Source organism: Cervus canadensis, chromosome 12 (genome assembly GCF_019320065.1).
Source record: "Cervus canadensis isolate Bull #8, Minnesota chromosome 12, ASM1932006v1, whole genome shotgun sequence".
In the NCBI taxonomy this organism is placed as follows: domain Eukaryota; kingdom Metazoa; phylum Chordata; class Mammalia; order Artiodactyla; family Cervidae; genus Cervus; species Cervus canadensis.
In genome coordinates this window covers 12,619,074-12,632,555 of record NC_057397.1, presented here as the reverse complement: position 1 = coordinate 12,632,555, position 13,482 = coordinate 12,619,074, and the positions used below count along the sequence as shown (strand labels likewise).

At 35.5% G+C, this 13,482-nt stretch overlaps 1 protein-coding gene across 12 annotated transcripts in view; it reads right to left on the bottom strand.

Moving 5' to 3' along the window:
• Positions 1–13,482, bottom strand: part of TBC1D31 (TBC1 domain family member 31) — a 78,989-nt gene that overhangs the window by 12,416 nt on the left and 53,091 nt on the right. For 11 of the 12 annotated variants that reach the window (XM_043484158.1, XM_043484163.1, XM_043484157.1 and 8 more), the window contains 7 exons: positions 10,874–11,007; positions 10,374–10,553; positions 9,134–9,366; positions 8,734–8,886; positions 7,396–7,531; positions 3,380–3,472; positions 695–835 (listed from right to left, as the gene is read on the bottom strand). In XM_043484158.1, the coding sequence (XP_043340093.1) occupies positions 695–835; positions 3,380–3,472; positions 7,396–7,531; positions 8,734–8,886; positions 9,134–9,366; positions 10,374–10,553; positions 10,874–11,007 (1,070 nt within the window). Of the gene's footprint in view, positions 1–694; positions 836–3,379; positions 3,473–7,395; positions 7,532–8,733; positions 8,887–9,133; positions 9,367–10,373; positions 10,554–10,873; positions 11,008–13,482 lie in introns of those variants that run through there. The other variant, XM_043484165.1, reaches the window with a different exon arrangement.

Genomic DNA, 13,482 nt, shown 5'->3' with positions numbered 1-13,482 from the left:
GGTTATTATTGGGGAAATAGTCAAGGGACAGAACAGAGGTTGGGAAATCTTACACTTATTCCTGGCTTTTGGGACAAGGCCCAGCCCTGCCATAGACCCGTTTAACAGTTTGTTAAAGGGATAACAAAGTTCCTCCCTGAAGGCCTCAAATTCCATTTCAATTCATTTAAGTCAGCATTTCTGAAAGGATACTTGCCCAGAAATTCTGTAAGTTTAGGAAAATTTCTCAAAGATTCACAATGTACCATGTATCTTCAAATCTGGCATGAAAAAGCCTAACTTTTAAGACAGCTTTTTCAATACTTGTCATCCCCATTTTATTTAACACTAAGTTACTGATATTCTACGGAATACACTTGGAAAACGCTGGCTTACATACCAGGCAGAGACCTGATGTTTTGCAACTAATCTACTCAGGTATAATTTCTAAGACTTAACAATGTAGGACGGTATCATTCACAAAGTTATTTTCCTTGTATTTTCTTGCAAGTCTTGAAATTCTCAAGGAGTATAAAAGACACATGGGTATGCTGTCAGTAAAGAAACCTGCAAATAAAATAATGTTGAGTTTCTAGGAATTGTGATGACTGAAGCAAAGAAACTATTTATAGGGTTCAATATTGAATTCCTTCTTTAAAAAGAACAGTAGATGGAAATTCTCCCTCTATAGAGACACTAAATTTACCATATTTACCTTATGAATTTTTTGGTTCTGAGTTTGATCGGTTCCTATCAGTCTATGAAACATGTGTTCTTCAAGATCCGCTTTCTGTCTATAGGCATCTGCATTTTCCCTCATTTCTTTTGCAACAGCTTCTTGATTTCTAGAGAGATTCTGTTAAAAAAAAAAAAATCACTAATCGATATAGTAATAATGCTAGAACACAAAAATGATTTTTCTGTTTTTTAGAATACCTAAACTATAATCATCTAGTTTTCAAAGTAAAGAGCCAACAGCGGTGAGTGACATCAGTGGAAATAAGAATAAAGACTTCTTGAAAATTCTCTCATTTCTAAAAGCACTGAGATCACTGGCAAAACAAGCTTCTCCAGAACTCTGGAAACTAACTGAAGGCTTGCAGCAATCTTGGGAGCATTTATTCATAGAAAATGGCTGAATCTCAGATGCACTTTATGGCATTTTACACTTGTGTTATTCCTATTCCATGCCACACCTAAGTTCTGCCATTGGCCTTGAAAACTGTAGGCTGGCAGTCAATGGAGGGGACAAAATGGAGGTCCTTCAAACTCCCATTCCCAGACAACTGTCATCACTTGACCTGGAAGACCCTCCTCCCAAAGCTGTTTTTATTTGACCTGACTCAGAACTCATGTACAGCCTTTCCCTGGGGATGTTTGCTGAAAACAAACAGGGGAAACTGTTGAACATCGTGGCTGTCTGAGGCAGTGGATCACAGAGCAAACAACAGGCTAATCAAAAAGCTTGGTAGGAAAAGCTGGGGAATTAGATGTCTACACGGGGCTCTGAAATGCTCCAGTGGATTCCTGGGGCTTTAGAAGGCTAGGTGCATGTGTAAAAATGTGCACATGCCAAGGGCTGTGTGAATGCTCAGACCTGAGAAGGTCCTAAGCTTTCAACTCTGGTGAATTGAGGTTTTGTAAAATCAGGAAATGAAAAGAGCTGTCAACTGCCTAGCTGAGTGTGGAAGGTGTGTCACACGTGATGCACACACAGTCCCTTGGCAAAGGCTGGAGGCTTACTGGTTCAAGGGACCTAAGGAAATCTTTGTCCAGTCACCAGGTTACCTGGGTAGAGATTTCAGTGACTGTGCATGACAAAATACTTTATAGAATTTAGAAAAGTCACTAAGCAAAAAAACCAACAAGAAACCCCAGGGAAAGAAGAGAATCTGATTTCCAGATTTGTCCTATTATTTAAAATATCTTGTTTTCAACAAAAAATTACATGATATAATAAAAACTGAGAAGGTATGGTCCTATATACCCTGAATAGACATTAATCACATGACCTCCAGGGAAGACAGAAAAACGGACAATTAACACATGAGAAGATGCTTGACATCATTAGTCATCCGGTAAACAACAAATCTAACTGAGGAACATCCTACAATATATCTGGCCTGTACGCTTCAAAAATATAAATGTCATAAAATATAAAGACTCAAGAATAGTTCCAACTTAGAGTAAAGAGACATACAACTGCAAAAATAGATTATCTTAGATTTCGTTTTGCTCTAAAGGACATTTTTAGGACAACTGATAAAATGTGAATAAGGTTTTTACAATAAATAATGTTAATTTCCTGATTTTGATCATTGTACTATCATTATGTAACAATCCTTGGTTTTAGAAAATATAAACTGAATTTTTTAGGGCAAAAAAGCACCAAGTCTGCAACTTACTTTTAAACAGTTCAGAAAAAAAAATGTGTGTATATGGAGATTGAAAGAGAAGGATAATGCAAATTTAGCAAAATGTTAATATCTGAGAATCTAAGAGAAAAATTTTTGAAATTCTTTGTATTTTTCTTGCAAATGTTCTGTTAATTCTGAAATCATGCTTCTGGTGCCAGCACCCCACCTCTCCCAAACGATAGTTAAAAAAAATAAGCTTAGTTCAAGTGAATTAATTCTAATTCAAAATCATAAGAAACTCAGTGACAGTGTCTCTGGGGCTCAGATTTAGAAAAAGTTCAGTGTAGAAACTTAAGAAGAGATTTAGTTAAGAATGGATGCTATGTTTTAAATCTTATTTAATGTGAGCAACAAATAATCACATGCATGTTTGCATATCATATGCAAATACCTGTTACATATTTGTAGTTATCGCTGATTTTAAACTCAGTCTGGCTTTAAGAGGGTTGAGAGGAGTGAAAACTTATGGTTTCAACATCAAATAAGTGAGTAACATAATGCTTTTCCTCAATAATAAATATTTATATCAGTACCAAAGTTCCCTTTTCCAGTCTCATGGAAACTGAATTATATGTGCTAAGGTAGGTACCTGATGGTTTGATTCCAGAAGGTTCAAATTTAAAGTGTGCTTTACAGCTCTTGTCTGATTTACCCCCATGGGATCCGTGTGAAGTACTGGGTTAATTTTGCAGTCACTATCACACAGATACAAGAAAACATAGCAAGTCAGTAAAAGATCCTGAGGCAAAATCTGGGGCTTACATCTGGTGCTTCAGACACTAGAGTAAGTTGTTAACAGAAATATGAATTAAAGAATTACAACAAACTCTGTGCATTCTGGCTACCTTACAATCCTGGATGACACTATACTCTTCTTGAAAAAACACAAACAAAATGAACATTAAAAAACCTTGAATAAATGCAGCCTAGAAAGAGTATGCACAAACTCTGCTCTTCTTACACTGGAAGTGGTTGATTTATACCTTCTCATAGAGTCTTTTTTGTGATTCGAGCTCCAGATGCCTCATTTCCAGGTCTTTGGCTGTGGCAGCAATTTCTCCATCTCTCATGCGTACCTATGGCCAAATCACAAACTGTGAATATCAAAAATAAATAACAGAAATAATTTTTGTTTAATTTAGTAATCTTATAATATGAACAAACCACTAAAAGCATTTTAAAATAATAGATATTGGGTTTTTGAAGCCAGAGTAATTCACAATATATTCACATTCACTGTGGAATCCAGAAATAATCTCTTGAGTTAAAGTTAAGTGTAATTTTCTAAAAAAGAAAGCACAATTACCATATGCTCATTTGCCCAGGCTGGGAGAACAGATGGCAGTTCTTTCCATATTACATTAGCCATATTATGAGTTAGAAAAACTTGAGTAATTTAAATTCACAGTGGATGAAAATATAAAATGTTTAATCTTATTTGATATAACATTTATTTAATGTTCTTTTTGATTAAACTTCTGTACTTTTCTAAATTCAGTTTGGCAATGAGTAACTCCAAGCCATAGTGTACTGTGGTCTATTCCACCTGTGTGTGCCCTGCTTGGATTCAGCCAATTTAAAGTTCACCTTTCTCCAAAATTTGACTATTTGGAAGCATTTCACGCCTATACACTAGAGGGTTTAGATAAAGGACTCTTTACATAGAGAATCTTGGGAAGTGCCTTAAATACTTGGCTGCCTAAAGTCCTCATTTTTGGGAGGGTGAGAATAACACAATATGTGTTTCAGAACAAAAAGTAAAACCCATTAGCATCTAATCTAAACATATCATCTAACCAATAAACAGTTAATGACTGCATTACTACTTCTGTGCACAAGGCAAGTGTTAGATATTGTAGGCACACTATCAAATACAATCAGAGACACAGTAAAAATGAGGATGTAGTGGGATGTGCAAGGACATACATCCAAAGAGTAAAAAAAAACCACAGACTGAAAACCAGTTCAACTTAGAGGTTCTTGAGATAGCAACTAGCTCAAAGGTAGGGATACTTGAGTTGATGGAGCAAGAGTAGTTACAATGCTAAGAGGCAGAGGAGAAGTTTGGCAAAGCAAAGAATGCTTTTTAGGAATTTCAATTACAGAAACTCTTTAGCTTATGAATTTTCAGAGATACAAAGAGCTATGTACCACAGCAGAACAGATCAGCTTTGCTTGTTACTAACAGACGTGTCACTTGCATGTGTCACTTTGGACCCAAGCAGTCTCTCCTGCTGGTCCCTGAATTGTGAGTGGAGAAGCTCCTGTAGTCCAGCAGGCTCAGAGCTCACTGTCAGGACCGGAAGCTGAAGGGCAAGAGGCTGGAAGGGGAGGCAGAGGCTGATCACGCCCTGAAAGGACTCGACAGGATGCTCTCACCAGAAAACTGCCTTCACCATCTCAAAGGAATAAAGAGATCACAGAGTTCTAAGCCCGAAATTACTTCTGGGGAAGAACAGACTTTTCTAGAATAATGAATTATCAACCTCATTTACTAGATAATTAAAAGCAGTCATTAGATTTTAAAGACAATTTAAAATTAGTTGGCTTTAAACAAAGCATTATCTCATGCTATAAAAAGAAAGAAGATTATTAATATAAAAATATTTCATATGTGATCAAAAGCAAGTTTGAAACTCTAAGTTAGTTTATAAATTCAATGCAATCCTAATAAAAATTCCAATAGGATGGGAGGATTCAGAGAGAGAAGGAGGGAGAGAGAAAATTTTCAGTCTGTTTAAAATGATAAACATTTGAGAATACTGAGGAAAACTGAAAAGGCAGACTAATTGTGGTAATGAGGCCTACTAATTAGTAAAACATTACCCAGGTGTTATTCCAACAGTGTGGTACTGGCCTAGGAGGAGATCAAATTTATAAGGGAATGGAACATTTAATAACTATCAGCTGACAAATGACTTTTGCTAATATTCAACAAATGCTGTTGGGAAAATTGACATGCCTTTGGAAAGAAGTAAGCTTGGTCCCTAACTCATTTCTTACATTTATCAATAATTTTCAGACATAAGGGGCTGGCAAATTTCTTCTGGAAAGGGTAACAGAGTTAAATACTTGAGGTTTTGTGGGATGTAGTTTGTTTCAGCTGTTCACCTCTGCCACTGTAGCACAAAAGAAGCTAAAGGAATATGTAAACAAGTGTGACTGTCGTCCAATAAAACTGTGTTTATGGTCACTGATACTTGAATTTCATATGTTTTAAAAAATCTAATATGATCTTCATGCCATGAAATATTCTTTGATTTTCTTAACAACCGAAAAATGTTAAAACAATTCTAATTTATGAGCCTTACAAAACAGGTGGTCTTGTAAGAGTCAGATATGCTGGTGCACAATAATCTACTGATCCTTAAGACAGAGATTTAAAAAAACAACAGAAAAACACAGAACTAGAAAAAAAACTGCATAGGTGGTAATAGGAATGTGCTAAGTCGCTTCAGGTGGGCCCAACTCTTTGTAACACTATGGATTGTAGCCCACCAGGCTCCTTTGTCCAAGGACCTTCCCAGACAAAAATACTGGAGTGGGTTGCAGTTTCCTTCTCCAGGGGATCTTCCTGATCCAGGGATTGAACCTGCGTCTCTTATGTCTCCTGCACTGTCAGACAGGCTCTTTACCACTAGAGCCGTGGTAACACAACCTTAAATGGGAAGGTTAATAAACATGACACGAAACCTAGGCATCATAAAACACTAATGAAGTTGGTTATCCAAAAATTAACATATTTTACATGATGAAGACAAGACACTGTAAACATCCTTAGAGACGTGCAACAGAGGAGAACGAAACACAAGGAGAACATTCACAACAGACGGAAGGGTGAGTGCCCCGACCTGCTGCTGGGTGGCTGCTGAGCGCTTAAAATGTGGCCAGTCCTGACTGAGGTGTGTGGCAAGTGTGAACTGACTACTATGTTGCAAAGACTTGGTACAAACAAAAGGTAAAATACCTCAAAGATGTCTGTATAGCAATTACATATTGCAATGATAATTTCAAATATATTGAGCTAAATGTTATTAAAATTAATTTCACCTATTTCTTACTTTTTAATGTGGCCATTAGAAAACTTAAAATTACCCACATGGCCCACGTATTTCTGTTGGACACTGCTGCCCCAAATGATAAAAGAGCCTGTGTAAACTGACAGGAAAAGGAGTGACTTGGTAGAAAGATGGACAAATGATTTAGTTATGCAATTTATAGATCTACAAATGGCAAATGAAAAGATAGTTAACATCACTAGCAAAAAAGAAAACCAACCCCAAAACCAAAAACCATTTTTCACCTATCAGATTGGCAGACAGTAAGACTGATACACTCCAAATTGACTAGGGCATGAGTAGTCTTATACTCTTAAAACAGCTTAAGTGGTTTCATTTTTGGAGGACGATTTGACATTCCTTGGAATTTACTCAACAAAAATGTGTGGAAGTCCTCAGAGATTTGTGCTGAGAATGCAGTCTGGCACTGTTGTGTACAGCAAAATACTGCAAACCTATATATCCAGCAGCAGAGGATTAAATAACCAATGACATGGCCATCAAATGGAATACTATACAACCATAAAAATAATGTCTCTGGGGATGAAATGAGAGAAGAGTGGAGAAGGTCCATTTTTAACTCTATATATTTTATAATCAAAATCTTTTTAGACTGGCTATGTGTAAATTTTTATATTAAAAAAATATTTCTCTTACTTCACAATTAACTTCATGGTTAATTGATATTTCCATTTTCAGAGAACCAGTCATCAAAGACCCTTATCAACTTGACTCATTTTCTTGAAATTTCTAAAATATTTAACCATTAATAAAATACAAAAGAAAGTAAGAATGGCTGGGGGATGGAAGAAATTATATAAAACTAAAGGGGCTGTTTGGTATACATTTTGAATTCTAGGAACCATATTTAACCTGAAGGTGTTTGTTACATTTAAATGAGAGTAAATAGAGATAATACATGAGAGTTAAGAATAACAAACCTTTCTCTCAATTTCATCATCCAGTCTTCTTAGCTCCATTTCACGCTGATCTTGTTGAAGCTGCAGGAGACGTCTTCTTGCAGCATCTTGTAAGTGCATTTCCTTTACTTTCAACTCTCTTCTCACAGCAGCTAGTCTTAAACACACAATACATCAAGAGGAATCAATAAAATCATTTCCGAATGTGTATTTAAATGGAAAAATACTATGTTCCACAACAATGAAAGGCCTGAAACCTATTTTAGCCTGCTTTCCCAATTTAACTGGTGCCATCGTAACATGACTATTTTTATAATACAATGAAAAGTGCTCAGTTAGAAAACAAGCCTGCATTCATGAAAATAACAAGTGTACATGACTACAGCCAAATTATAGCTAAACTGGCTACTTCTTCATACTTAAATGTTCTCTTTAATAGGTCTACTACTCAGATCACTTCAATACAACTGATATATTTTATCTGAGAAAAGAATGCCAAAAAAAAAAAATACTCCTATGTTACCAAAGATTATGTATGATTATTCTTTTAGAATTTTGCAGAAGGCTAATGGCTCAGTTCAGTAATTTTTTTAACCCACACCATAAATCTGTTTCATAAAGTCCTATCCAAAAATAATCAATAAACACTTACAAAAGTGATTTTCCCAATAATTAGGGTTAGTGTTAATGCTTATCCCATAATCTTAATCAACTTAAACATTTTGCCTTATGTTTAAGGCAATACTTACTTTTGAATAGCATACTTTTGAATAAGCATTTAGTACTTCTTTCCCCATCCTCCAAAGTATGAAATGCACGATGAGAATAGCAGTCTATATTTCAATTTTTAAGTCTCACAGGTATGTTTAAAACACAATTTTTAAAAATTACGGAAAAAAATCACACTCCTAATTTTAAAATTTTCCGTAATTTTTATAAATTGTGTTTTAAACATACCTGTGAGACTTAAAAATTGTCTCTTAATCTGTGTGACTTAAAACTTGAAACATATTTACCCAGCACTGTGGTACAAGGCATTTGTGTCCACTGTAAAATAACATTTCTAAATAGCAATATCCTTCAAGGTACGTTAGATCATGTATTACTTCTGAATAATCAGAGCAAGTTATATCATACTCAGTATAGTTTTAGAATTCCATTTTACTATAGGCCAATTTTTTGAAAAGTGTATTACAGTTTCTTTTTATTAACTTAAATATATGCTTAATGGAAATAGCAGAATTGGGTAATGACATATATAGTGAAGCTATATATAATTTCACAATAGTGAAAAATGAAAGAAATACAAATTATTAAAATAACTCAGAGGTCCAGCTTCTTCCAAAGTGCTAAACATACCTCTGTCTTTGCTGTATCATCTTTTCCTCCTCTTGTAAGAGTATTTCTCTCCTTGTTTCCTCAGCTCTACGAAGCAGTTCCTGTTTTTGGTACCAAGCTTCATCTTCAACTCTTTGCTGGTCGACTTCAGCTTGCATGTCTTCAACTGCCTGCCTAAGTTGATAATGTTTATTATTGTAACAAAAAGCAAACAAGGAAACAGTAATTTAAGTCCAAGAACAACCACAACACAAAATGCACACCTGATTAACACGTAATTGTTTTGCTTCTAGATGCAAAAATATCTTTAAAGATATTTCCTTCAAACTCTGATTTTATGCAACTACTTAATAATTTACATGTATTTTTCATAAAACCTTTATAACAGATTTTGATTTCATCAAAGAACAACCAGTATTACCTCTCTCTTAAGTAATCCAATTCATCATTCCGTATTCTTTCTCGTTCTTGTGTCTGATAGTCCACAATGAACTTGGGATATTGATTAAACACTGGATATTGCCCTTTGGTCAGCGCAACAAAAGCATCAAGCATGTTGTCTGGATGGATATCAGTGGGTGTGGTATCCAGGAGACGATACACCTCTCTAATTACAGCACTTATATCCAGGTTATTCCGATGGTGAAAAAAATACTGGAAGAAAACTTTGTGATTAAACTGAGATTTACAGAGTAATGCAACTACAGTCATGCGTTATATAAAAAATTATATAACAAATTTTGTTCATTGAATAAAACAAATTTAAAGATGTAAATGTGAATTTAGCTTTAAGAGTTTTTTTTTTTTGCGAATTAACTGAAGCTTTTCTTAACCCAAGTTTCAAAATGAAGGTCCAGTTTCATATTCTCAAAAATGTAATAAAATTACACAACCATATTATGAAATTGTGAAATAACACTTTTAAAATTTTAACTCAAAAATGAAGGCTTCCTTTATAGTAACAGAGTGTTTCAACAACAAAACAAATTCTACTAGAATTTATTTATCTTCAAAATCCAAAATAAAGAAATTCAAACCTAAATTAGCCTTTGAAAACAAGTTTGATTTTCAAAAAAAATCTGACAATTTCCACATTATCTCATTCCACTGGCAGATCCAAGTTCTAATATACATACACACATACATGCATATATGTATGCATCCTGTGCTTATGAAGTGAAAATAAAATTTGATAGAAACCACAAAATAAGTAACAAACAAGCAAAACCAACTTACTTCATCCTGTCTACCTAAAGAACCTCTCCATTTAAAAACTTCCTCCAATGCTTTCTGTCAACCATTGTCCTGCTAAGCCTCAAAATTCTCATAGTTACCATCCTGCACATGTAGTAAGCAACCAGATTATCGCAGACCAGTCAAATGCACAGAATGAATGACTACTCAATTGTTAAACATCCTCTAAATAGGCAAAAAGCATGCAACTCCAATATTGTCATGAAGCTATGACTTTAGGTAAGCAGCCAAGCTATAACTGACTCTAACTATGAAAAGGCAAGGATGCGATGGTGTAACTTGTTCTCCGCTATATTCCTACCATCTGGCACCAGGACTTGACATACAGTAGGCACTCAATAAATAAAATGGGTTTTTTAGTTGAAACAAATGAAATTTGAGAACTATGACTTAACAAGGATATGTACCTCAAAATCATCTTTACGCTTACAGTTGAGCAAAGGTGCTCGAGAACATACGTTGTAGGCCACAACAGTCATCAGGAGGAACGAAGGATGGTTGGAAAAGACATTATCAAATAATTTGAGCCATTCCTCTCTTGTCAGTACTTCTGAGAACACAGTTTCAAGAAGAGGCCATGCATACAGCTAAAATAAATAAGAAAAAAAAATGTAATAGTTCTTGAGGGAAAAGTCATAACAGTCATTGCTAATGTGCTCATGTTTGGTTTAGATACTAAAATCAGTACATTAAGAACATAATTATGAGAAGAACTACCCTAATTTGGGTTCTTCTCTATAGACGTTCAGGAAAGCAGTTTAATGAAGAAAAATAATGGAATATTGTTAAAAATATAACAGTAGTATTTTTTTATTATAGACTTTCAAGAAAATAGTTTTATTTATACCAGAACCAATGTTAACTTCCGGAGTAAGCTATGTTATTCTAAAAACCTTACACTTCTTACCTGGGAAGTTACATCATGATTTATGAAGTGTTGCAGGAGTTCCTTGTCATGAAATGCCAAAACATTTTCTATCATACTAAGAATATTGATAGGAGGATTAGGAAAATATTCAAACCAGTGTTGACACCAATTGACTATGAAGAAAAAAATTGAAAATTTATCTTTACCTTTCTTTATCATTACAGGGTTTTGCAGTTCTTAAATGTATCCACTTTTATGTCCTCAATATGCCCATTAATAAAGAAAACATGACTTTTTAAGTTCTAGAACAATAGATTTTACACCTACATCACGTTAACATGGTATTTTAAGTTTATAGAAGTTTTCCAGTTTCTTCAGAGCCAGTCAATGAGAAAGTGTCAATTAAATAAACAAATCTTCCCGAAATATTCCTGATGGTAGCTACAACGCTCTGGTTCCTGCTGACTTGCGTGTGACCTGTATTTAGATTTCTCCTGGTTAACAAAATGACCCTTCTAAAAGAGGTCCCTATTTAAGTCTTCGATATACGTGATCAATGTTAAATGGCAATCTCAAATTAAGAGTCCCATTTCTAGAAGACTGTTCTGTAGCCATGGTAACAGGTAACCACCAGGTCTGGTTTTAAATCTAATTGATCAACAACTCATTTCAGTAAACTTGACTTTGAAAACCAACCCGTCAGTGACAGCAGTAGCAGTATCCTCTGAAACTCAGCCAAGAGAAAGCAGAATTGATTCTGCTGAAGAGGCTTCCAAGGCTGACTTTTTAACTCACTCTCACTTAATAACTAGCACAACCCCCAGAACAGTCTTTTCCAAAAGAACCTCAGTAAGATGATCATTTTTGCTCAGTGAACCTACGTCTAACCACCTCAGCTCTATGTGAGTATTTAAATTCTGATTTTCTATTTTAAATACTGAGCTGTGGCTACATGTTTTGCTAAGATCTTTCTCAAATTAGCAAGTGAAGGGTCTGATCAGAATACCAGATTAATAGTTGATAAGGTCCTTCCAATTCTAGAATTACATTATTTCATTTATTAGTTAAGGACTTAGATTTGAGTTAATAATTTAGTCATAAATAAAATCTTGCAAAGACTAAGCTTTTAAAGAAACATTTCAGCTTCTTTAACTGCTGCTTTTTTTTTGGGGGGGGGGGCGGTATTTTTCTTGTATTTTAACTGCTGCTCATTATAAGTTAACTTTAAAAGAAAAACCCAGTTCAGCAACATCTCCTTAGGTAAATACCTACAGTATCCCAGACACTGCTTGTTCTGGGAATTTTTATTATATATTTTTTTGTTCTGGGAATTTTAAAACACCATGCACATACCCAAAGCCCTCTTGTATCTGCTGCTGCCGCTGCTGCTAAGTCGCTTCAGTCGTGTCCGACTCTGTGCGACCCCAGACGGCAGCCCACCAGGCTCTGCCGTCCCTGGGATTCTCCAGGCAAGAACACTGGAGTGGCCTCTTGTATCTAATCTTCATCAATAGAATAGCTGTCTTCAATTAAGCAAGAGGGCACTCCTGTTTTATATAGTAACTGTCTCTTCTATTCTGCTGGGCGCCACCACACAGAAATAGACCCAGAGACAGCAATGACCAAGAGCAGGATGGAGACATGATCACTGCATGGAGGTCTCCTTCACTAAACCTGAAGCATCTCCTCCTGGAACCCTAAAGAGTGATTAAAACTGACCTTGATCAACATACTGCAAATTATACACAGAAGTAACTATATTTCTTCACAAGTTCTTCTTGGCCCCAACTAGACCATAACCTGAAAGCCAAAGCAATGGCTTATCCCCAAACCAGGCTAACATTTAGTTGAAGCTCAGTTTACTGAATAAAACTAGTTTGAGACCCTTGATGAAAATCCCTAGCTACTCATGCTGTCATGGATCTCCTAGATTTAGATTTCATGTTTAGAAGAGGAAAATCAATTTCCTTAGTATATAGTCATGTGTTAGCTACGTAACAAGATTTTACCAGAAGTAAAAAAATACATAGTTGTGCGTGCCTACCTAAAGTAGATATAATCTGTCTTTCTTATGGTAAAATATAATTTGCCGTTTTAACTATTTTAAGTGCACTGTTCAGTGATGCTAATTTTATTCACAATGTTGTACAACCATCACTATTTCCAAAATCCTTTCCCAAGAGCAATTCTGTACCTACTCAGTACTAACTTCTCACTTCCACTCCCCCCCGCCCCCCAGCCCCTGGTAAACTTCTATTTTCTGTGCCTTTTAGAGAAATTCCACATAAATCTATCCTGTGTCTAGCTTATTTCACTAAGCATGTTTTCAAGTTTCATCCATGTTGTATAGCATGTGTCAGAATGTCACTGTTTTTGAATAATACCCCGCTGTCCTTGCGACCCCATGGACTATACAGTCTATTGAATTCTCCTGGCCAGAATACTGGAGTGGGTTGCCCTTCCCTTCTCCAGGGTAATTTTCCCAACCCAGGGATCAAACCCAGGCCTCCTACATTGCAGGTGGATTCTTTACCAGCTAAGTTACCAGGGAAGCTCGCATATATACACATATGGTTCATCCATTAATAGACACTTGGGTTATACCTATCTTTTGGCTATTTAAGACTAATGCTGCCAAACATTCATAC